This window comes from Pollachius pollachius (genome assembly GCF_949987615.1).
Source record: "Pollachius pollachius genome assembly, chromosome: 6".
NCBI classification, from domain to species: domain Eukaryota; kingdom Metazoa; phylum Chordata; class Actinopteri; order Gadiformes; family Gadidae; genus Pollachius; species Pollachius pollachius.
In genome coordinates this window covers 24,473,669-24,496,530 of record NC_136939.1, presented here as the reverse complement: position 1 = coordinate 24,496,530, position 22,862 = coordinate 24,473,669, and the positions used below count along the sequence as shown (strand labels likewise).

At 44.0% G+C, this 22,862-nt stretch overlaps 1 protein-coding gene across 1 annotated transcript; it reads right to left on the bottom strand.

Annotated features, from left to right (window-relative positions):
* Positions 1–12,152: 12,152 nt before the first annotated feature.
* LOC307076981 (tubulin alpha chain) lies at positions 12,153–17,336 on the bottom strand. Its single transcript, XM_079738214.1, has 4 exons — positions 17,256–17,336; positions 14,827–15,049; positions 13,766–13,914; positions 12,153–13,282 (listed from the first exon to the last, which is right to left on the bottom strand). Exons 1-4 carry the CDS (start codon positions 17,256–17,258, stop codon positions 12,308–12,310), a joined length of 1,350 nt encoding a protein of 449 aa, XP_079594340.1. The 5' UTR covers positions 17,259–17,336; the 3' UTR covers positions 12,153–12,307.
* Positions 17,337–22,862: the final 5,526 nt, after the last annotated feature.

The following is a 22,862-nucleotide window of genomic DNA, read 5'->3' as shown; positions in this document are numbered from 1 at the left end:
AATCGATTGATGTGAATGACTTAATTCACCACAATTAATTTGCCAACAGTGATTCGGAATGAATGCGTGAGTGGGAATTATTGTCTGTGTGATTGGACGACTATTAATGAGTGCACTCAACAGTCATCCATTCAGACAGTCATTTGAGATGAACGTGTGAGAGATTGGATCCCTTCCAAGGCATTTGTTCCCTCGAACCACCATGGAAGAAATGGGACACATTTCCCCAGTGTTTGAAGGACTGCGTTCTTCTTGGGCCTCAAAGCCAGGTCTTCATAGTCCTAACTAACACTGTTACCACTGCACCACCATCACTTTGTCAAAAATGTACTCTGAAGTTATACTTGACTCTACATATCACACGACATAGACATAAGAAGTATTGATTCAATTGGTGGAGGAGACCCTCTCATTGTGTTAGTGGAGACCCGAACCATATTCTAAAGAGTGCTAATCTAAACACTGGTACAGCTACACCACCAGAACAATGTGTATATCATTTTCCGAAGTTATACTTAACCTTACATTTCAAATGACACAGATATATGAAGCATGCAATAATCTAAGTCAGCGGGATTCAAACCCCGGTCTTCAGAGCGTTAACCCTCCACTACCCCAAAGAGGAAACGCTTGACAAGAGCTTTTATTTTATAAAAAACAATGGCGTTACCCCTTATGTTTTTTTCATGACGACAGATAAAAAACGAAAGCGTTACCCCTTTTGTTTTTTTTCATGATGACGGATAAAAAACAACAGTTTCAAGTATTTACACTGTTGCAAATTGGTTGTCTTGTTTTTTTTAATGATGTTCGATAAAAAATGACAGTGTTACCCCCATGTTTTTTTTTATAATGGCTGATAAAGAACGACCCTTATGCTTTTTTTGATAGAATTCAACAGTGTTGCCCATTCTGTTTTGTTTCATGATGACTGATAAAAAACGACAGTGGGTGTGTTTCAGATCGCCTACATTTGAGAGTGCGCATGCACGAGACGAGAAGATCCGCCAGAACTAGTCAGAAACACGTCCACCACGTCAAGTTGGACACGGGTACACTTCGTAGTTCGAACAAGCATAATTTGGGAGAGGGCACACCTCTTTAAAAGGGGTTATGTTATTTCTCAAGTGTTACGTTTTTTTTCATGAGGGTCGATAAAAAACAACAGTATTACCCCTTATTTTTTATTTGGTGCCGACCAATAAAAAAAATGACAATTTACTCCTTATGTTCTTTTTCATGACAACAGATAAAAAACAAGTGTTACCCCTGTTTTTTTTTCATGGCAACCGATAAAAAACGACAGTGTTACTAGTAATGCGCGATATAAACGATATACGATATAAACTATACAAAAATGGCCTACGATAGAGATTTTAATTCTATCGCTCTATCGCGATAATGCATGTTGATGACGCAAAAAACAATGTTTAATTTTTGGTTTGGTGCGATTCCTTTTCACATTGCAATTTTCGCAACAGTGCCAGAATTCGTCAACAAACCTGCATGTGTGCAAAGAACGTTAACCCATTTGTACCGGCTGCTGTGCGGCGCAACATTGTATCTAGTAGATGCAATGTTGCTCCGCGCAGCCGGTACAAATGGGTTAATGGTAAACATGCATTGATGCGCAATCCGGTCTTAAAGGTAAACACGCACGGATGCGTGATCCGGTCTGAATGGGTAAAATCATTGGACAAAAAGGTCTGGGGCGTTGTAAAGCGTTAAAGATCCCATGCCACAGCCATTTCATTCATTTCTTTATAATCCTTAATGTCCTTTGATCGAGTTTGTAACATTGTTTGTGTTGGAAATGCCTTGGATAGCTTATTTCAAACTATTCTAGCATGTCTGAAAAGCCTGGTAGAAAAGACGACTGCTTTTCTCATGAATAGTCAGGTATTAATGAGCGTTGCTCTGATTGGATCGCTGTTCTCATGAATATTCAATATTTAAATTTCGCTTTGCTCTGATCGGACGACAGCAGCTGTCCACAGGCTTACCAAGGAAACCTAGCAAAACCAAAAACGATGGCAGGAATTTTGCCCTATGTGTTTGACCCAGAGTCGGAAGATGAGACTGAAGGAGAAGACCAAGAACAACCACAAACACGTACAATGATGGACGTTTCAGAATGGTAATGTGAGCTAACTTAACTGGCAAACAGGGCTTAGTTGTGGCTATACGCCAATAAACGGAGCGCAGGCCTATTCCCACCTTTTATTTCCGAAATAGTTTATGCACCTCCAAATCGTTTATGAACCCAATGCATTTTGTAATATTCCAAAATCACACGGTATTATCCACATTTAGGCTACGTATAATATAGTAGGCCAACAATAGGACTATGCACTCAACTTTCCCGGAATCAGGCTACCTGTTCAAACACTTTTGGTATGTCTTTTCTAATCATCACGTCATCACGACGTGATGATAAGATGATGAGAAAATACATAGCAAAAGTGTTCGACGACATCGGTGGACCACGACGTGCTGTGATAACCAAATTTGTGCTTTTTATTAAACCACTAGGCCTACACACCTGCATATAGCCCTTTCCATCAAATAGCTTGTTAGTGATTGCTTTATTGATAGACATTCTAACAGAGCAACCAGGTTATTCAAATAGGCCTAGGCTTAGGAGTCATAATTATTTTTTATGTTGGCATTCAAAGATGTGTTGTAGGCCAATTTAGTCATTTGCAAAGACCTACAGCATCTTCATTTTCATATAATCAGACTGATTTTTTTTATATTAGGTAGGCCTATAGCCTAATTTGTGTTTCATTATTGATGGCTGCCAAACACATTGCCTACCTTTTGCTTCAGGTGTACCTGTGGGAATTGCTCTACAATGCAGACAGAGGTGGAGAATGTATGCTGCAGGGAGACACCAACGGTAAGACAGGGCCACGATGGGTGGTATGGATTACATTTTGGTTATACACTGTAAAATCAATTATATTAATCAAACATATCTGATTGCACAGGTTGTAAGAATAGTGAAAGACGAGGATCCACCAGTATCATGCATGACCCTCCACCCAGGACTAGATCCAGTTTGTCTCAATAGATATTCCCAGCAAAATGCCCTGAACATTTATCAACGTGATTATGGGAACTTGCAAGTTAGAGGCAATGAGTAAGTGAGATGAAAAAATGGCTACACTACGGCACATCAGCATATTCAAACATGTCTACCAAGCTCATACACTATTTTGCATAGTGAAAGTCAAAGTGATGGAGCTGTACCTACCAATAATACCAATACAAATAAGGATCATTTTTTATTCTATTTACACATGACTAAAAATGTCATATATAACTCACACACTATATACAGTTCAGCCTTGGCCATATGTACATAAACAACAATGTCCTCTGCTTTTTGACAGCCGTTGCAGGTACTTGGCCTACAGGTCATTTGTCAGCTGGTGCTGGGGATATCTTGGCAGGAAGACACGTGTTGTCATCCCCTCTTGTGTGGTCCAACACATACGCAGGGAGTTCCCTGATGCTGAAGGCCAATGTGTTGGATTTAAACCTCCTCCACTCTAAAGCGAGATACATAGGCCGCAATAGCATCTTCTAAGGGTGGACGTTCGTATTGGGACGATAGGGAACTGGGCACAGGAATCTTCTGACGTTCCTCCAAGTAGGGCAGGGGGTTAGGGACTACCTCTTCAAAGAGGAGATGCATCAGGCTGAAGGTATAGCCTAAAAGAAATACAATGTAGGTAAACTGTACATGTAACAATGTACAAAGTGTTTTATACTTCAATAAATATTTCCTTACAACTAACAGTATGTTGGTTGTGTTTTTACTGCTTTCACCGTAGCCGCTCCTTTCTTTGCTTTTGGGAAATTGAGTTTGTACCTCAGTCTTCCTGAGCTTGTCTTCGCTTGGGAACGGCCAGCATTCTCATTAAAATGCATGGCTGCCAGGTACAGTCTGAAGGAGAAAATAGGGTGTGGTAATAAAACTGTCATAGCAGAACACTGGTTGCAACAGGTCTTTATCAAACAACAACTTCATAGTCACCACAGCAAAGATATCTACACATATCTTTAGGTCTGTATTGTTGCAGTGTAAGAAAGTATATGTTATTAGTCAGTATATGTAAACATACCTGCACAACATCCCAATAAAAAGGAAAAACACATTTTTGGGGGTAAAACGCAAAATAACACTGTGGAAAGCTTCCAGTGTTGAGGTCTGGTACTTTGAGCTCAGCTTTTCCACATCAGTCAGGACCCTCTTGTTTGTAAGGATTTTTTCCACTTTATAGAGGGCTTTGGTGCCTAAAGAAAGATATATATATATATATATGTTATTGTTTTTAGAGAAACACAAGCAAGATAGTCAAACAACATTACATACAATGGAGGTTTACACACCTGGCTGAAACCACTTTTTACGATCTCTTGTTCGGCGAACAGGGTGGAGGCATTTGGGGAAAGCTGGGTTGTCGTGGCTGTGTATGTCCTGAATGTGGTTAATTAATGAGGTCCATTTAGCCACCTTTTCAGCCCCGGTGGATGATGATGTTGCTGCCCAGTAGACATGGTTGCTGATGCCACGCCGCCACCTCTTAACAATGTCACAGTCCTTCTCTTTCGACACCTTGTCCAATTTCTTAGACAGACCTAATGAACAAACAAAAACAAAAAAAATCCATCAAAATCAATCTGATGAAGAAGAAGTTATATAACTCCATATGTGGAGTCATGTGGTTCAGCGATCACTGTGGAGTCTTCCCCGTCGTCTTCCTCCTCTACAGCTAACCGAGGTCTTTTAGCTGGCGTTGGCTTGATTGGCGTAGAGGTCGAGGGTCCCCAAGGTGCATCATCTGTAGTTGTACTCACACTTACAGAGCAGGCTGTAGTTTGTGTGCCTAAGGAATATTACTGCATATTACTGTTTTGTTACACCATTTACGAAAGAATAACAACAGAGGCCATCCAGTAAGCTATAGATTACCTCAGTTGTGTAGAGTTAAGAAATGAGTAGAGTAATTATGTGTATATACTATGGCTGGCAAGTTGTGCTGATAACAATAGTACAAAGACCGTAGCAAACATTTGAAGTTTTAACTAGTTCATAAACTCTACTAGAAGGTGGATGAACTATTTCGATTTTTGCAAACCCTATTGTATAAATATGACATGTGGATGAACTGAGTTTACTTGGTTTAGCCACCATTATCAACACTGCATGGTCGGAACAGAAGTTACTTGGCACATGAGCAGTTGAAAAATGAATGAAATCACAAACCTCTGCTTCTCACATGATTGCTTAAAGTACCAACAGAAAGCTGTGTGCCCCTGGATGACAGACTAGGTGGGTCTGTTTGGCTAGATGTATGGATGTTGGACGTTCTTGATGTTCCTGGTGTGCTCTAAATGACATGATACACACAAGAGACAATTAGACACCAAGTAATACATAAAGCTAAATCATGTCCTGAAGCCAAATGAATAAAGTCTTGGAAAATTGTACATAGATGTTAACTTACACTGTAATAAAATAACTCACTTATCTGAGTAGTAGACTAGCCTACAAGTTATCCTCATCTACAGGCAAATTATCCTGATAGCTGCCAGATTAGTTTGGTAACCATAACTACAAGACGGTTGTGCTGACATGAGGAAAACTATGCAGAAATGATACACATACATACAAATTTTGATACTGTGTATGGGCAGAAAATCCCTAATGGCTATAACTCGCTGATAGTAGTAGAGAGTGCAAGCACATCCAACTCTGTACAGGTGCAGTGTAAAGAGTCCGTCAGATAATAAGAAAAAGTATACCCGCACACTGTCGCTTCTGCTTCCAGTGATTGTATTAGATACACAACGTTTCGACCGTATAGCTGCTAGGTCTTCGTCAGGTCTGACCAAGACCTATACGGTCGAAACGTTGTGTCAACCATATCAGTATAACTAGGCGGCTACCATGGAATGAAGTTAGCGCTAGCTGCACGTGCTACTTTGACTGTTCATGCTAGCGTTGTCCAAAATGGGCATATAGATCATGTAGTTACATCTAACTTTTTAAATAGGATTTCATTCATTTCATTTCATTTTCATTGTGTAGATAAAATTACTTACGGCTGTTGGAGAAGTAGGCAACCTCCGTAATGGAACAACTCCAGGTTTCAAACCCAACTTTGATACAAACCCACTACTGTACTCCCCGAAGTTGACAATGTCATCGTCTCTGAAATGCGCCGAACACAGCACTTATCTGGTTCCATAGTTTTTCGGAATTTCTCCACAAATAAATTGCAACCATGTCTTTGGCAGGAGATGCAAAGTGGACGTTTTGCCTTGGCATAACACACAGGTTCGATGTCGTTCTGCCATTACACTCAAAATTCTGTAACTAGCCTGTTACTACGCACACGTATTAGCACTATCTCAATCGCGACTCCTTCAGAACTTCTGTGGGCGGTTACGAACCAACAAAGTGGGCAGGGCCATGAATAATAATTTGACAACGTTAACGCTACGTAACAGTGTCACCTTATCCAGATTGGCTCATTTCTTCTGTCTTTTCCCTTTCATTGGCTATTGCATACAGCAGACAAACTGCATAGATTTCAAACTTACCACAGGTCACAAACTTATTCTGACCTATGTTATTTAACAAACAATAGGAAAAACGTGATTTTAATGGAATGGGGCCTTTAAAGAAAAAGGGGGGGGGGGGGGAAGCACCGGTGAAAGTCAACAATCATGGATATCCAGCGTGATATACATTGATCTGCGGACTGGTCCAACTCCTTCTCCCTCATCCTGACTCGGAATGTGTTAAATGCATCGGCATTTTTAAGTTATGTTTTCCAGCATACTTTTTACTTGCTTTTGTCGGACCGTCGGGTGGTGGTTCAACATGGAGGAAAGAGGAGACGGAATGTCTTTTGGATATCGGACCCAAATATCCAAAAGACGTTCCGTCTCCTCTTTGCTCCATGTTGAGCAACGTCTCCGAGACCACCTCTCCGGCTGGGTCAACCTCAAATGGTTAAAAATATCACGTAATCGACAAAAATCTTAACAATCAATGATCGATCATCAATTAATCATGCCCATCCCTAATTGTCAGTACAGTGTCTGTTCCTTATCTAGAAAGACACCCGTTTTTCCTGTTCTCTGCATCTTGGGTGGCATTTAAGAACCAAGGACTTAAACTAAGTGTAGTGCCTTTTAGAATGGTTTGCACTAAAGGAAAGAAACCCAATACTAATTTTATTTATCTGCAACATTATGTTGTATGATTACAGTGTTTCACAATAAATGTTCTCGAAATGACATACTATATTTCTCTTTTTTTTAAATACATTTAGCAGTTTGGCTTTCCTTAGGGTCTATGTAACCTGTTCTGAAACGGTTATTTTATTATTTTATATCGTGATATATATCGTTATCGCAAGAGGCTGCAATGTATATCGCAATATGGATTTTAGGCCATATCGCCCATCTCTAAGTGTTACCCCTTATGTTTTATTTGGTGACGACCAATACAAAACGACAGCGTCCCTATAACACAGAACGATGGTGAATTATATATATAGATTCCACCACAACATTCAACTAAACGACTGTTTAATACCAACATATGCAGGACTTGAACCCCAGTCTCCTACTCTTTAATCAGCAGATCTTACCACTTAAACACACTAACTAATCAATGTCTTACAAGTGGCAATTTTTCCAATTGATACCAACAATTTTGCCACCGACTATGAAACAATTATTATACTGCAAACGCAAGTACTAAAGCCTTGTAATACTACCTAAGCCCCTAGACCAGAAGGGGAAGGCAAAACCTTTTGCTAGAGCTTGCACTTCTTGTTTATTAACATTCATTCATTATACTGCAAACAAAAGGGTTTTCATCGGAGAAAGCCCTTGCGTTACCTCATTGGCATTAGATAGAGATAGAGACAGGGGGCTCCCCTGCTCTCAGACGTTTGTTTTATTTACCTGGTTTAATTTTATTTTTATAATTCGTATTTAACACAAACCTTGTCACTCTTGAGCCAACAGCAGCCCCACATTCTCACACTTATAGTTTGTGTTGGAGTGTATCACATCTCACTCTATCTACACAAGACACTATCTAACCCTCCCTCTCCCTATTTCTCCCCCTTTCTATCTCTCTCTCTCCAATTGAGGCCCTAAACCCCTGATAACCTGGAGCTTTTCCACCGGCGGTTACGCTTCGGACCCAGCATGCCTCAGCCCAGTAGTGAGGGTGCAGTATAGCCCTGGGCCCGGTTTCCCGAAACCTTCTTAAAGGGGAACTATGCAACTTTTTTGGCTTAATTTACCTTAACATAATAGGTTAAGAGTCATTGTGATGGTTCTATAACACTTTATGGGTCGATTGGTCGCTGTTTCGACTCCCCTTTGCGCATCTTGGCGGAAAAAGGGAATAGAGAATAAACTGGGGGCAGTTTATTCTCTTCTGGTTCTAGGGCTGAAGTAACATTCTCCTGCCCCCAGGGCAGAGTTACCCGAATCATTATTACTCATCATACTGCCCCCAGACAAATAATGATTTAGGCCACTCAGCCCTGAGGGCAGGAGAGACTAAACTGCCCCCAGGCAAATAATGATTTAGGCCACTCAGCCCTGAGGGCAGGAGAAGTTCAAAATTCAAAAGCTTTATTTGTCCAACATGTTGCCATATTAGAAAATTGTCTTTGATTGAAGGCAGTCAGTATCTAATTGTGTGTATGTGGTGCTTGTGTAAGAAGTATGTTGTGTGTGTGTATTGCCTTGGGTATGAAGGATTTTGTATAGAGTATGTTGACTAGAGGAACTCTGTATCTTCTGTCTGATGGAAGCAGCTCAAAACAGCCATGGAGGGGGTGGGAGAGATCCAAGAGAATGGAATTGGTCTTCCTTTCCACTGCTTGAGTGTGCAAGTCTGAAAGCTGTTTTTGTTGGATGCTGGTTATCTTGCTTGCCTGCTTAATTATCCTAGCCAGTTTTCCCTTGCATCTGCTTGTTAGGAAGCTGTACCAAGATGTAATGTTGAAGGAGATGACAGATTCAATCAGTGTCTGATGAACCGTTAATAAAATGTCCTTTCTGACATCGAACCCTTTCATCTTCCTCAGGAGACACATGCATTGTTGGGCTTTTTTGTAAACTCTGTCTCCGTGCTGGGTGAAGGACATGCGGTGCTTAGTCTAGGTGCCAAGGTACTTGAAATGTTTAACCTGTTCAACCACTTGCCCCTCCAGTCTTAAAGGTGTGGAGAGTGGATGTGGGGTTTCGGGTGCCCAGCACCTATGGCAACACAGTTCTTTGGTCTTGTTGATGTTTAGTTGCAGTGAGCTCTCCTTGAACCACAGGGCCATGGTGCTAACATACTGCCTGTAAGTGGACAGGGTGTGCTCGTCTGTCAGGTTGGCCACTAACGCCATGTCATCAGCATATTTAAATAGTTTTAGTCCATTGATCTTGCAGGTGATCTCATTTGTGTACATAGAAAAGAGAATTGGTAAGACACATCCCTGTGGGACTCCTGTATTTAAAATGGTGTTGGTAGATGTCACACCATGCACTCTCACATGCTGAGGTCTGTTCATTAAGAACTCCTTAATCCAGAGCATCAGAGTTGGGTTGACTTGTAGCTGCTGAAGGCGATGTAGAAGTGTGTTGATATTTACTGTGTTGCAGGCTGATGAAAAATGAATCCTGACAAAGGAGTGTTGGGAGCCAAGGTGCCTCGTCACAGTGTCCAGGAATGTTACTTCAGCCCTGGGACCAGAAGAGACTAAACTGCCCCCAGACAAATAATGATTGAGGCCACTCAGCCCTGAGGGCAGGAGAATGTTACCTCTCCTGGCGCGGCAGCAACATAAACATTGTGACTTCATAGCAGCCTTACAGTGTAGCCTGCTTATAAATCCAAGGGAAAATAAGAACGCGAAACAATGAACAAAGAGCAACAATGGAGGACTTCCAAGAAGGACATCAAACTTTTGACTAACATTTTCATCAATAAACGAAGCTTTCGCCGTTGTCCAGAAACACCTCGCAGTACCAACGGAGGAGTACTGCGAGACTAGTACGGCTCAGTCCGGGTCACGCCCACTTTTGGCAGCGGAAACGCGATCCGTGCCGCACCTTTGCGGACTGAACCAACCCGCACCCTCTGGTGGAAATGCGCCATGATAGTACCTAAGACCCTGGGCCGGAAGGGGACTCCAAAACCACTGGCTAGAGCCGGAACTCCTTGTATATTAACTTAAAGGTTTAGTTCAAAGGCCGATTCATACCTCCGGATCCGGACGAAAGGGTCCCTATCCATATTTACCGTAGGGGTGTGAATGAGCCTTAAGATGGCCACAAGCCCTTTTTACTGTTTTATTGACATCAAAAGTGGACCGTCATAAGTGGACACGCCCACTTGTGACATCACTTAAACACAGGAAAAGGCAGATTTTCAAATGGCTCTTTTCTTCTAATCATGCCAAATCCTGGTGTCATAACATCATCCCTATAAATTAAAGGTGTTGTTTATCTTACACTAACCAAGTCAACCCTTATTAGAACAGTGTCCATTTTAGCAGAAATGAACATGGACCTGTAAATGAGAAATTTGTACGGAAGAGGGTTAGCGCTAGTGGTGTCAACAATAATCGATTCGGCGATGCATCGTAGTGCGGGCCATGCACGATTCAGCATCGATGCGGCAACGTGCTGTAATCGATTATGTCGCTGTTTATTTTCGGGCCTTGAGTGGACAATAAAGTTGTGAAGTACATGCTAAGCGGCGGCGCTAGCTAGCACAACAACAACAACAACACCACTAAGGATGGCTGAGGGAGATGACCGTGAAAGACGGGTACGCACCCAAAGCTTGGAAAGCGGACATCTGGGCACATTTCGGATTCTACGAAGTTAATGGGAAACTAGACAAGACTTACGCGGTGTGTAAAACCTGCCACTCTAAAATCAAGCACGTTGGCAATACAACTAACTTCAAGAACCATGTTGATCTTTGCCATCCTGAGTTGGCTTCAACAACAACATCAACACAAAAAAAAGTCGACACATCCCAGCCAAGAATTGACGAGTCGCTAGTGTCAACGTTGCCACACAACTCTGAGAGCAATGAGGATCACACGATAGGTGGCATGCTTCATAGCGAAGGATCTTCGAACCTATTGTTTTAGAAAATGCGGGTTATCGCCACCTGCTTAAAAGAATTGAGCCCCGGTATAAGCTACCGACAAGAGCTACCTTCACTGATTCTGCGCTTCCTGCATTGTACAAAGAAACCAAAGCAAAGGTAATGGGATCCATTTGTAAAGCCAGTCGTGTAGCAGTTGCAACTGATGCCTGGACTTCAGTCGCAACAGAGTCCAATGTAACCATTACGGCACATTACATTAGCGAGGATTGGCAGATTGTATCACATGTGCTGCAGACAAGAGCAGTTTACGAGAGCTACACTGGTGCTCATATGGCGAGGCTACTCTTGGATGTTGTGGAGGAATGACAGCTAACAGATAAAAGTTCAGGAAGTGCCTTTTCTTAGAGCTGCTATTTTACTGTGTAAAAAAAACTTATGGTCACTGCTGGAAAAAGTTGTCTGTTATTGCTCTATTTAAATTCAAATGGTTCTAAAGCAGAGAAGAGAAATATTTCTCAACGCCCTGGAAGCAGCGATTTATCTTTTTCAGGTTTAAAATGCCATATCCAATACCCTGTACCATTTAATTTTATTTTATGACATTTATGTCAAAGCCACAGTAGAGTGAATTAACACATAGCAGCCAATAAAATCTGTTGTTATATGACTGCTTGTATTGCCTCATGATTTATTAAAAATGTGCCTTGTGTGCAGTAGAATTTTGATGCATCGCAGAATCGAATTGTTACCTGGTGAATCGTAATCGTATCGAATCGTGAGGGCAGTGCCAATGCACACCCCTAGTGAGCGCCACATGTGCATTTTTTGGGAAATTCTGACTTTAATCTCAGAATTCTAAATTTAAAGTAAGAATAAAATGACTTCTCACATGTGGCCTTAATCCTTGGTAATCCGTACATTTCAAGCGAGCTGTACAAGTTTAGGTGGAACTTCAGGAAAATGACCAGTAAATTACCACACAAAAGCAGCATTTTGTTTATGGTTTCTTTTTAATAAGGTGTATGTTTTTTTGAGTGAGGGCTGAACGGTATTGGTGGCTAAGAGGAATGCATTAGCTAAATGGAATGAGGTCCAACGCTATGTCTGCCTCCCTGGTGCCCGTCCGAGTCTTCGCCTAACGAAGGCCTAGTACTCTTCACCCTCGTCCTCCTCGTTGACGCTGTCGGTGCCCACCTCTTCGTAATCCTTCTCCAGGGCGGCCATGTCCTCCCTGGCCTCGGAGAACTCCCCTTCCTCCATGCCCTCCCCGACGTACCAGTGGACAAAGGCCCTCTTGGCGTACATCAGGTCAAACTTGTGGTCCAGGCGTGCCCAGGCCTCGGCGATGGCGGTGGTGTTGCTCAGCATGCACACGGCCCTCTGCACCTTGGCCAGATCTCCTCCCGGCACCACCGTGGGGGGCTGGTAGTTGATTCCTACCTTGAAGCCGGTGGGGCACCAGTCCACGAACTGGATGGTGCGCTTTGTCTTGATGGTGGCGATGGCGGAGTTGACGTCTTTGGGCACCACGTCCCCGCGGTACAGCAGGCAGCACGCCATGTACTTGCCGTGGCGAGGGTCGCACTTCACCATCTGGTTGGCCGGCTCGAAGCAGGCGTTTGTGATGTCGGCCACCGAAAGCTGCTCGTGGTAGGCCTTCTCGGCGGAGATGACAGGGGCGTAGGTGGCCAGGGGGAAGTGGATACGGGGGTAGGGCACCAAGTTGGTCTGGAACTCCGTCAGGTCGACGTTCAAGGCACCGTCGAAGCGCAGGGAGGCGGTGATTGAGGAGACGATCTGACCGATCAGCCTGTTGAGGTTGGTGTAGGTAGGTCGCTCGATGTCCAGGTTCCTGCGGCAGATGTCGTAGATGGCCTCGTTGTCGACCATGAAGGCGCAGTCCGAGTGCTCCAGGGTGGTGTGGGTGGTCAGGATGGAGTTGTACGGCTCCACCACGGCGGTGGACACCTGGGGCGCGGGGTAGACGGCGAACTCCAGCTTGGACTTCTTCCCGTAGTCAACGGAGAGACGCTCCATCAGCAGAGAGGTGAAGCCGGAGCCCGTTCCTCCACCGAAGGAGTGGAAGATGAGGAAGCCCTGGAGACCTGTGCACTGGTCCGCCTGGTAGGAGAAGAGGGGGGTGACGGGTGTGATCATGTGGCTCAAGTGTCGGGATTATCACGGTTTCACCATCAATGCCTTCGCAGTACAAAAGTCGACCACAAGATGGCAGCCAAGACAAACACAACAAACCTCCTCTTTCAGCATCCTTACAGACAGGCCCAAGAAATAGGGCTGAACGATTTGGGGAAATAATATTTTTTTAAAATTCCTTATGTTTTGTTTCATTCACTAAACAAGCAATAAATCATTCTGTAGTAGGGCCAACACAACATTGGAAGCAGTCAACATATAAACTGCTCTTTCTATTTCGGCCGGGCCAATGTATTGAGATGAATTAATATAAATCATTATTTATTTTTATCGCAGCCTTTGAGATTTGAAAAACGCGTTCAATTAAATAGCGATTTTTTTCCCTACTAGGAACCATTGGAAACCCGATTGAACCGGGAACCCGAGGAAAGGGATTGCACGTCAACTCACCAGCTTGCGAGTTCTGTCCAGCACGAGGTCGATGATCTCCTTGCCGATGGTGTAGTGACCGCGGGCGTAGTTATTGGCCGCGTCTTCCTTCCCTGTGATCAGCTGCTCGGGGTGGAACAGCTGGCGGTAGGTTCCGGTACGCACCTCGTCTGGAGGATGAGTCACAGAGGAGAAGGTCCTTTAGTCTCGAGGCTAGGATGAGCGTTGACAGCCGCCAAGTTAAGACTTGTTTAAAAGAACCCCTATTACATTACCAGGTGTGAGTGTGATGAGCCGTTACAAGCAGTTTTAGTGACATAACAAGTGGGCGTGTATACCTAGATGTATGATGGATAGATGGTCAATGTTTGCTACAGTCCACTGGGTAGGCTGGTACTGATCTATCCAGCTTACATCTAGGCTGACACGCCCACTTGGGACGTCAATCAAACTGATCCAATTAAGGAGACGCATGCTATTGAAGGCATGACCCAATGTTTGATGATATGGTAACCAGGCAACCGCATTAGCAAATAGGCATAACCCAATATTTGATGATACGGTGTTTAAGTTACCAGATGATAACGATAGGGTTACCAAGCAACCATTTCATCAAATACTGGGCTATACTAGTTGAAGCATAACCCAATATTTGATGATACGGTAACCAAGTAACCAGATGATAATGATAGGGTTACCAAGCAACCATTTCATCAAATATTGAATGATATAGATGGGGTTTCAGTTCTGCATGTATTACATGCTTTAAAATATTCCACATTGAGTAGGCTTCTTGACCGTCGTATGCACCAATTGATTCATTAATAGTTTAAAACACTAGAACAGGGGTTCTCAACCTTTTCAGGGCCAGGGACCCCTTACAGGAGAGTACATTTTCCAAGGAACCCCCTTTTTTTTTAAATTGATAGCTTAGTATTTCGCGGACCCCCTCGATATTGCCTGTAGACCCCTGGAGGTCCGGGGACCCCAGGTTGAGACCCTCTGCATCAAAAGTCCTACTTTAGACCAGTCAAAGCTACAAGCCCCTTAGAGGCACCGCCGGGTTGGTGGGGGGCTCATACCGATGACGGTGGGCTCCAGGTCCACGAACACCGCCCGGGGGACGTGCTTCCCCGCCCCCGTCTCGCTGAAGAAGGTGTTGAAGGAGTCGTCTCCCCCGCCGATGGTCTTGTCGGAGGGCATCTGTCCGTCGGGCTGGATGCCGTGCTCCAGGCAGTACAGCTCCCAGCAGGCATTGCCCATCTGGGTACCGGCCTGGCCGACGTGCATGGAAATACACTCGCGCTGTGGGGGGGGAATCGCTGTGTTACTTGGTTGTTACAAGCTGGGGTTACCGGGAGCAACACAATCCTGGTGATGAGGGCTTTCAGCTTTATTCGCACGATAAGATATTAATTTGCTGTATTCAAGTAATGTTATGCATACGATTGCAGTCCGCCGTTGCAATAACAACACAATTCTTCTATCCAGCCTGGATAAAATAAACTAGGATGATGATGATAATGAATCAAATATACAGTCCACACTACAGAGACAAATGAATTTCTTATGTCCCTTAAATGTAATTGACATGCACAATAAGCGCTTTGCATAGCGCGTTCGGAAACCAAAGTCGAAGGGTCAGACTGAATGACGCCATTTTACGAGGTAGATTGCAGCTAGGGGTGGATCCGTTGATTTGCAAGTCAAATTCCAGTTTGATTTGAATTTATTTTATTGCTCACGCAAGGATTACCCATCGCTATTCTATTTAAAACTTTTAAATTGATGCTCTAGACAGAGTATATGTATACACAGGCTCCCTATACGCAGAGTGCGTAGGGCACCAAGTACCTGGGGGGGGGCACCAAAAATTATAGTTTGTTTAAAAAAATTTAAAAAAGAGAAAAAAAAAGAATTATTACATTATTGAATTAAAAATATATATAAATTAGTTATGAAGAGGCCCACCGTTGTTTTTTCTTAATTGCATAACCTATCACTCAATTTCGGCAATTATGTTTTTACCTAATATATAAAAAGAGGCTCCCCTTCCCCCCCCGCTCGCGTAGGGCACCGAAACGGCCAGCAGCGGCCCTGTGTATACATACATATACCCATAATAAATATATATAATCTGTGAAGCTTTTAGTGGGGGTGCCTTGTGCATCCCCAAAAAGACCAATGACACAAACCAGTGTCAAAATGATCCAGAAGGCTCACACTTCAATTGTTACATAATCAGTGCACAACCCCAAAAAAGCCATGTGCATGGTCATACTGCAACCATTTTGTGATATATACAGTATACAAACTGCGTATCATCGATCATCCTTATCGATTTTTTTTTTGCAGTCAGCATCATTGATTTCGCCCCATGCTTTATCGACTACTGCTCTGACGTGGAAAGAATGCGGCGAATCGCTTTGAGAATGATGCATTGGGGAGGAGAGAGCGGGAGGGAGGGAAGAGAGAGGGAGGGAGGGAGGGGAGAGAGAGGGAGGGGAGAGATATAGGAAGAGGAGAGAGGGAGGGGAGGGATAGACATAGGGAGGGGAGAGAGTGAGGGAGAGAGAGAGGGAGGGGGGAGAGACTTCGAGAAAAAGCACCTGCTCGATGCATAAATCCATCCATCCATTTAGCTTCCCCGCAAATCAAATGCACGTCATCTTTGATGCGCATTGCGCGCTAGAAGATGGCGCTAAACACAGGCAGACGGAAACGTGCGCTTTTTGAACGATGCTGCGTCACGCCCGCGAGATTTGGTGCAGCCACGCACGTACACGCACAGACAGGCGCTCGTACGCGCATACACAGGCGCGAACGCGCAAGCAGACAGGCGCAGACACACAATTTGGGTTAACTTGGGGTGTGTCTGTCTGTCTGTCTGTCTGTCTGTCTGTCTGTCTGTCTGTCTGTCTGTCTGTGGCTTTTCGGGGGGCAGATCAACCCAGACCAGTCGCACCAGTGGCCACTCCCAGTCCCCCCAGTGTCAAAGCGCGCCGCTTTGTTCAACGCACCGAGTGGCCCACTCAGATTGCGCGTCCCCGCGTCAGGCAGCGCGCGTCCAATCCCCGCCTCGCAGGTACCATTTTTCCGGGTAGATAAAAAAAAAAAGGGCGCGATAAGCTCCGGTCGCCATCGAACGCGCATGCGTAGAACAAAATAACCACGACGTTTTGGGGTTAAATTGGGCCGTTTTCCTACAAAAGTACAGACATTCTAGAAAATGCAGTCCGTTTCAATGGATTCGTTGTTTAATCGATGCAGTTGAGGAGGGCATTAATGCGTCATCCTAACTGGCTTAAGTCCCACCCGGGCCCGGCTAGACTGGGCTGCGACCCAGCCACCCCCACCCCCACCCCCACCCCCACCACTCCCACCGAGTCGGTGGCCGTAACGGCGAGGAAGGGTTGAGGATGAGAGGGCGAAAAAAGGCTCAATTCGAGGCTAGGATGAAAACGCAAATTATTTTTAGCATTAACAAGGCAAAATGTGTCGCTATGCTCACCATTTTTGCGATTAATGTCCTTCTGTTCCGACGTCGAGGATTCGGTGAGTGAAGGCGGTAATGGTGGTAAGCGCAGCAGGATTCAGTATATATAGGTTTGTCGGGGGCGGGCTCTAAAACGGAACAGGGCTTTCCCGTTGGATGCGTCGAAGATGACAGGGGTGACTCTCCGCCAATTACGCTGTAGGGGGAGGCAACAACCGTTCTTATGTCACCCCACCAACCGCGGTGCAATGACTCGGCTTTACTGTCTGTTTTTTTTAAATAAAACACGGTGCTGGCGAGGTTTTATTCTCGTTTTCCGGAGTAATTCGTGTTTTATCGTTTACAAACATGATATAACCGGTTGGATATGTGTGTAATAATGCTAGCTAATAGGCAAAACAGTGACACCAACACACACAGTGCTTCTGTCGTTCCTTTTGTATAAAGATGAGGGGAATTTGAACCGGAACCAAGGTTGCTAGTCAAGGTGGCGTGTGTGCGTGTGCATGTGTGCGTGTGTGCGTGTGTGTGTGTGTTTGTTGATGTCTGGTTTAAGCAGCCTTGGTCCGTTTACAGGCTAGTTAGACCCTGGTTGGGGTACTAATACCAGACTAAATAGCTTCTCCCAGACTCCCACATGTTTTTAACATCACCGGTGGGTATGTTCTTACTGGTTGACTGGTCATGCACTGGCTTGTATGCAGGTTATACTGGTCAGCAGTGGCGGACTCAGAGTGTTTGAAGGGCAGGAGCGAAAAAAAAAAAGGGCACATTCTTGCTCTAGCGGGCACATCGTCATCATTTATTGTATGAAGGAGCACCAGAGGGCACCCATTCATTTTTTTTCTCATGTAAAGGGAAGCCAATAAGGCACTTCCTCTCGTATTCACCACTCTACAAGGCACTTTTTCAACCATGGAGGCACTGTAAGGGCATTAAGAGGGCACTCATTGAGGCACGTTATCGAACTTTCTTATCTAGAGGGCTCATCATCATAATTTATTGTATGAAGGAGCACCAGAGGGCACCCATTCATTTTTTTTCACATGTAAAGGGAAGCCAATAAGGCACTTCCTCTCGTATTCGCCACTCTAGAAGGCACTTTTTCAACCATGGAGGCACGAGGGGGGGCGGTTGCTCCATGGTTGAAAAAGTGCCCTCAAGAGTGGCGAATACGAGAGAAAGTGCCTTATTGGCTGCCCTTTAAATGTGAAAAAAATGATTGCCGCCCCCCACCCCCCCTGAGTCCACCACTGCTGATCAGGGCCCACCAGTAGCAGCGAGGTCATGGTGGGGACACTGGAATTCATGTCGCTTGATCTCATGCACCATCACTGACAGCTAATAGCTACACATCCACATTGTGACCATCAGTGTACTCACCAGCCACTAGATGCTAACATTGCCTACATATGGATGGCATATGAAACATTAGCATTAATAATACCTCCCATTTTTTGATTAGAATCATCAAACAACATGATTAACTGTAAAACTATGCAATATTATTAAGTTCTTATGCATTTATACTAACCTTTGCCTTAAAGATTGATCCATTGTATTCTTTCCTCTATCAAATTGAATAGTTGTACTATTCATGACTAATTGGTACTTAAAATACTTGTTAAAAGTCCCATGGCATGCTACCTTATGGATGCTTTAATATAGGTATTAGTGGGCCCCTAACACAGTATTTGAAGACGTTCCCGAAATTCAGCCGTGGTGCAGAATTACAGCCCCTACGAGCCAGTCGCACATTGAGCTTTCCCCAAAGGCGCCGTTTCGGTGTCTGTAGCTTTAATGTAAATGAGGAGGAGAGAGGCGGGTCACGGAGGAGGGTGGGGGTGTGGCCCTGAGCAGCTTGGGGCCACGGTAACATGCTCTCTGATTACAGTGGATGTATCGCAATGGCGAGGCGCACACAGCCTTTGCCCGTGTTCTGTAAATATTCTAGAACGCCCCGCGTCCTAGAGTCCTAGAAGCTCTATATCTAAATAATATCATATTATACATAGATATATACATAGCATTAGGGTTGGGCACCGAGAACCGGTTTCAAAAGGAACCGGTTCCTAACGTCCGGTTCTGGAACTGTTAAGACGATGTTTGAATTTCGATTCTTTTTATCGGTTCCTAAATGCGCGCGCATGTTTCCGGGGCGGGGTTTGTATCACTCCGCCGCGTGCTCCGCTAAACATCAGTTGTCTGAAGTTCGAACATGGACCGCAAACGCCGCTCAAAAGTCTGGCTTCATTTTAATTCAAAAAAGGACGGCTTCGCACAGTGCAACACCTGCAATAAACTTATTACTGCCAAAGGAGGGTGCACAACAAACATGATAAAACACCTTCGCCTGCTGCATGGTATAACAATTAACGAGTGTAGTGTGTTTGACGCGTGGCGTGGGTCTCGTGCTCCCGTTGCTTTCTCCACTTTGGACAGTCAACCATCAGCTAGTAACTCCTCATTGGAAACGGAATCAGGTTGGTACATAAAAATTATGATTGTCTTATTCTTAACAGACTAGCTTAAGTTATAGACTACCAGTTGCTAAAACTGTGTCAAATCTGTTCATAGTTGTTGAACGCTCGCAGAGTGATGCTAACGTTAACGTTAGCCAGTCTGAGCCTGCTGCTGCTGCGGCTGCTGCTGCTACGTTAACCGGCCCGAGACCCCAGCCAGCAAAGATACAACAAACTCCTTTCAGCATGGCAGCAAGGGGAAAGCTGTCAGCGGAGCAAATTGCTGAGTGCCACAGAAAAGTAACGGCGTATGTGGTAAAAAGGCTGCATCCCTTTAGCGACGTCGAGTCGCCCACATTTAGGTAAATAAATAAGAATAACGTTAAACTAACTTAGCTTGTAGCTACTTTATCTACCCCTGACCTAAGTTACAGTAACAGTTGAGGTTTAACTTTATTGACAGATTTGTCTTTGGCACAGTGCTCGTTTGATTTAAAAACATCACAACATATGGACATGTGCTGAAGTGTTTGTGTGTATTTATTGCAAATTGCTTTTATGCTCTGTTTAAAAGTTAAATGCTTTTAAGATATCTTATGTTTGTTTTTGTGTTTGCAGGGATATGATCCATTCAATAAACCCGAAGTACACCCCCCCCCTACAAGGGAGTGTTTAACTAATAGATTGATCCCGGCATGGTACCAGATAGAAAAATCTAATCTGATCTCAGAGCTGAGTGAGGTCAGTCACATAGCTCTCACTTGTGATGGCTGGACTAGCCTAACCCAAGACCACTACCTAACTGTCACAGTGCACTATTTAGTGGAAAGCAACATGAGGCAGAAAGTTCTCGCAACAAAAGCTGTGTACAGAGCCCAGACAGGAATTGTCGTGGCAGAGGAAATCGGCGACATCCTGAAAGAATTTGGCGTGTTTGATAAAGTAGTAGCCGTTACTGTGGATAATGCGGCCAATATGGACGTAGCCATCAAACGGCTGCAGTTTGTGAAGCTCGGCTGCTTCGCTCATTCACTAAACCTAGCAGCACAAAGTCTGTACTCCAGCAGCACAGTGGCTCAGTGGACTGCAAAGATTCGTGCCATCATCGTCTGGATGAAGAGGTCGTCCATGGCAAAGGTGGTTCTACGGGAAAAGCAGGATGTCCTAAGTAAGAATCAATGTCTTGAGTTTAATTGGATACCACAAGGATCAAATTAAAGTACTTTTAGTAGTGCACTGCACACAATGTACATTTAGCTGGTATTAACATTGGTAAAACAATGCAACATTACATAAATCTGTCTGATTACACAATATCAAAGTTGCATGTCATATTTGTGATTTTCTTGTTCATGTCAGACCTCCCTCAACATTCACTGATTCTCGATGTGAGAACAAGGTGGAATTCTCTCTACCTAATGATGGAGAGATTCCTTGAACAATACCCTGCAATACAAGCAGCCAGCTTGGACCAACGCCTGAGAAAGAATATGGAGAGGGACAGGTAGAGATAGGAAGATGTTATATAGGATATAAGAATGAAATTAGGCGTAAGAACGTGCATAAGGTACTAAGGAAGAAGTTAGCACACTGGTTTGCTGTATTATGCAGTGGAATTAATTTAAACTCACTTGTCAAATAGCACTGCTTTTGTTTAAAGAGACAAAAAAAAAATCTATATTTTGAACTGTACACAGGCTTGATCGGCTGACAGATGGTGATTTCACCAAGGCAGAAGACTTCATCAGGCTGATGCAGGTTCTGTACACCTGCACGCTCTGTGTTTCCACTGAAAAAAGCCCAACAGCCGGACAGATCCTGCCGATCATCCAAAAGCTGGAGAAACACTTCGCTGCTGTAAATGGAGACACAGCATTTGTAGCTGACTTGAAGAAAAGGGTCTGGGGAAACATGTCTACCCGGTACAAGGTAATGACTGAGGATATCAAACGAATGAAGATTAAAATGCATTAAATACTTCTGTTCCTGTGGCTTGATGCAATAGTAGTTTTGTTTTTATTGTTTTGAAGAATGAGGACATCAGGTTCTTCTTGGAAGAAGCCACTGCCTTAGATCCCCGCTTCAAGAATAAGATGGACAACAACACCGCAGTCTGGGAACGGATCAAGGGGAAGTTGCTGGCAAACTCTGAAGAGGTGAAATGTCATTCATACACAAATATATATACTGTCTCCCTCACTCCTTAACATTTTATATTTAATTTGCATTTTACATCCATGCAGTAATCATTAACACTGTACTGTTTATAATGTTTTAATCACCTTACCACAACATATCTACTGTTAATCAGTTAAGTGCATGCCTTTATTAGCACATATTCTATTATAGACTGTGACAACTCTCTGTACTGGTGGCTGAGACAGTTCACTGCTGTTTCATTTTATTCTTATATTCTATCCATCTTTCTATCCATCTTTTCTATCTACCTGTCCCTCTCCATATTATGTTCTCTGTAGTCGGTGGCAGTCAATCATGACCATTCAGAAGAGGTTGGTGTGATGCAGGGCGAGGGAAACCAGGAAGGTGTGAAGACTGAGAGCGAGGAGGAAGAGGAGAATGTAAGTAGATTACTGAAATTATATTTGGTATGTTCTTCTCAGTCATGAAATATGTTTTTAATGTTTTTTTTAACTGTTCTGTCCTGTGTTTGTTTAGCAGCCTCCTCCTTCCAAACAATCGAAAAAGTCTCCACTGGAGGAGCTTTTTGCTGAGGAGGATGCCATGAAGAGGACCTCACAAGAGGGGTTGATGTCCATGGAAAGTCGTGCTGAAAGGGAGATCCAGACGTACCTGGAAACGCCACCAATCATCACATCGTCTGACCCTGCAGCCTGGTTCTGGACCCAGACACAAACTTATCCTTTACTGTCATGTCTGGCCTTCTCATATTTATGTGTCCAGGCCTCCTCAACACCTAGTGAACGGGTGTTTTCTACTGCAGGAAACACAATCTGTGCGGAACGGTCGCGCTTACTGCCTGAGAAGGCAGACATGATAATCTTCCTAAACAAGAACTGTTGTTAATGATTTGTCACAACTGCGCCAGGGTTTGAGTTTGTTTTATTTTGTTACATATACATCCACCTGGGCTGCTTTTTAGACTGCTGCCAACTTGTGTCACTTCAGCAGAATTCAGTTA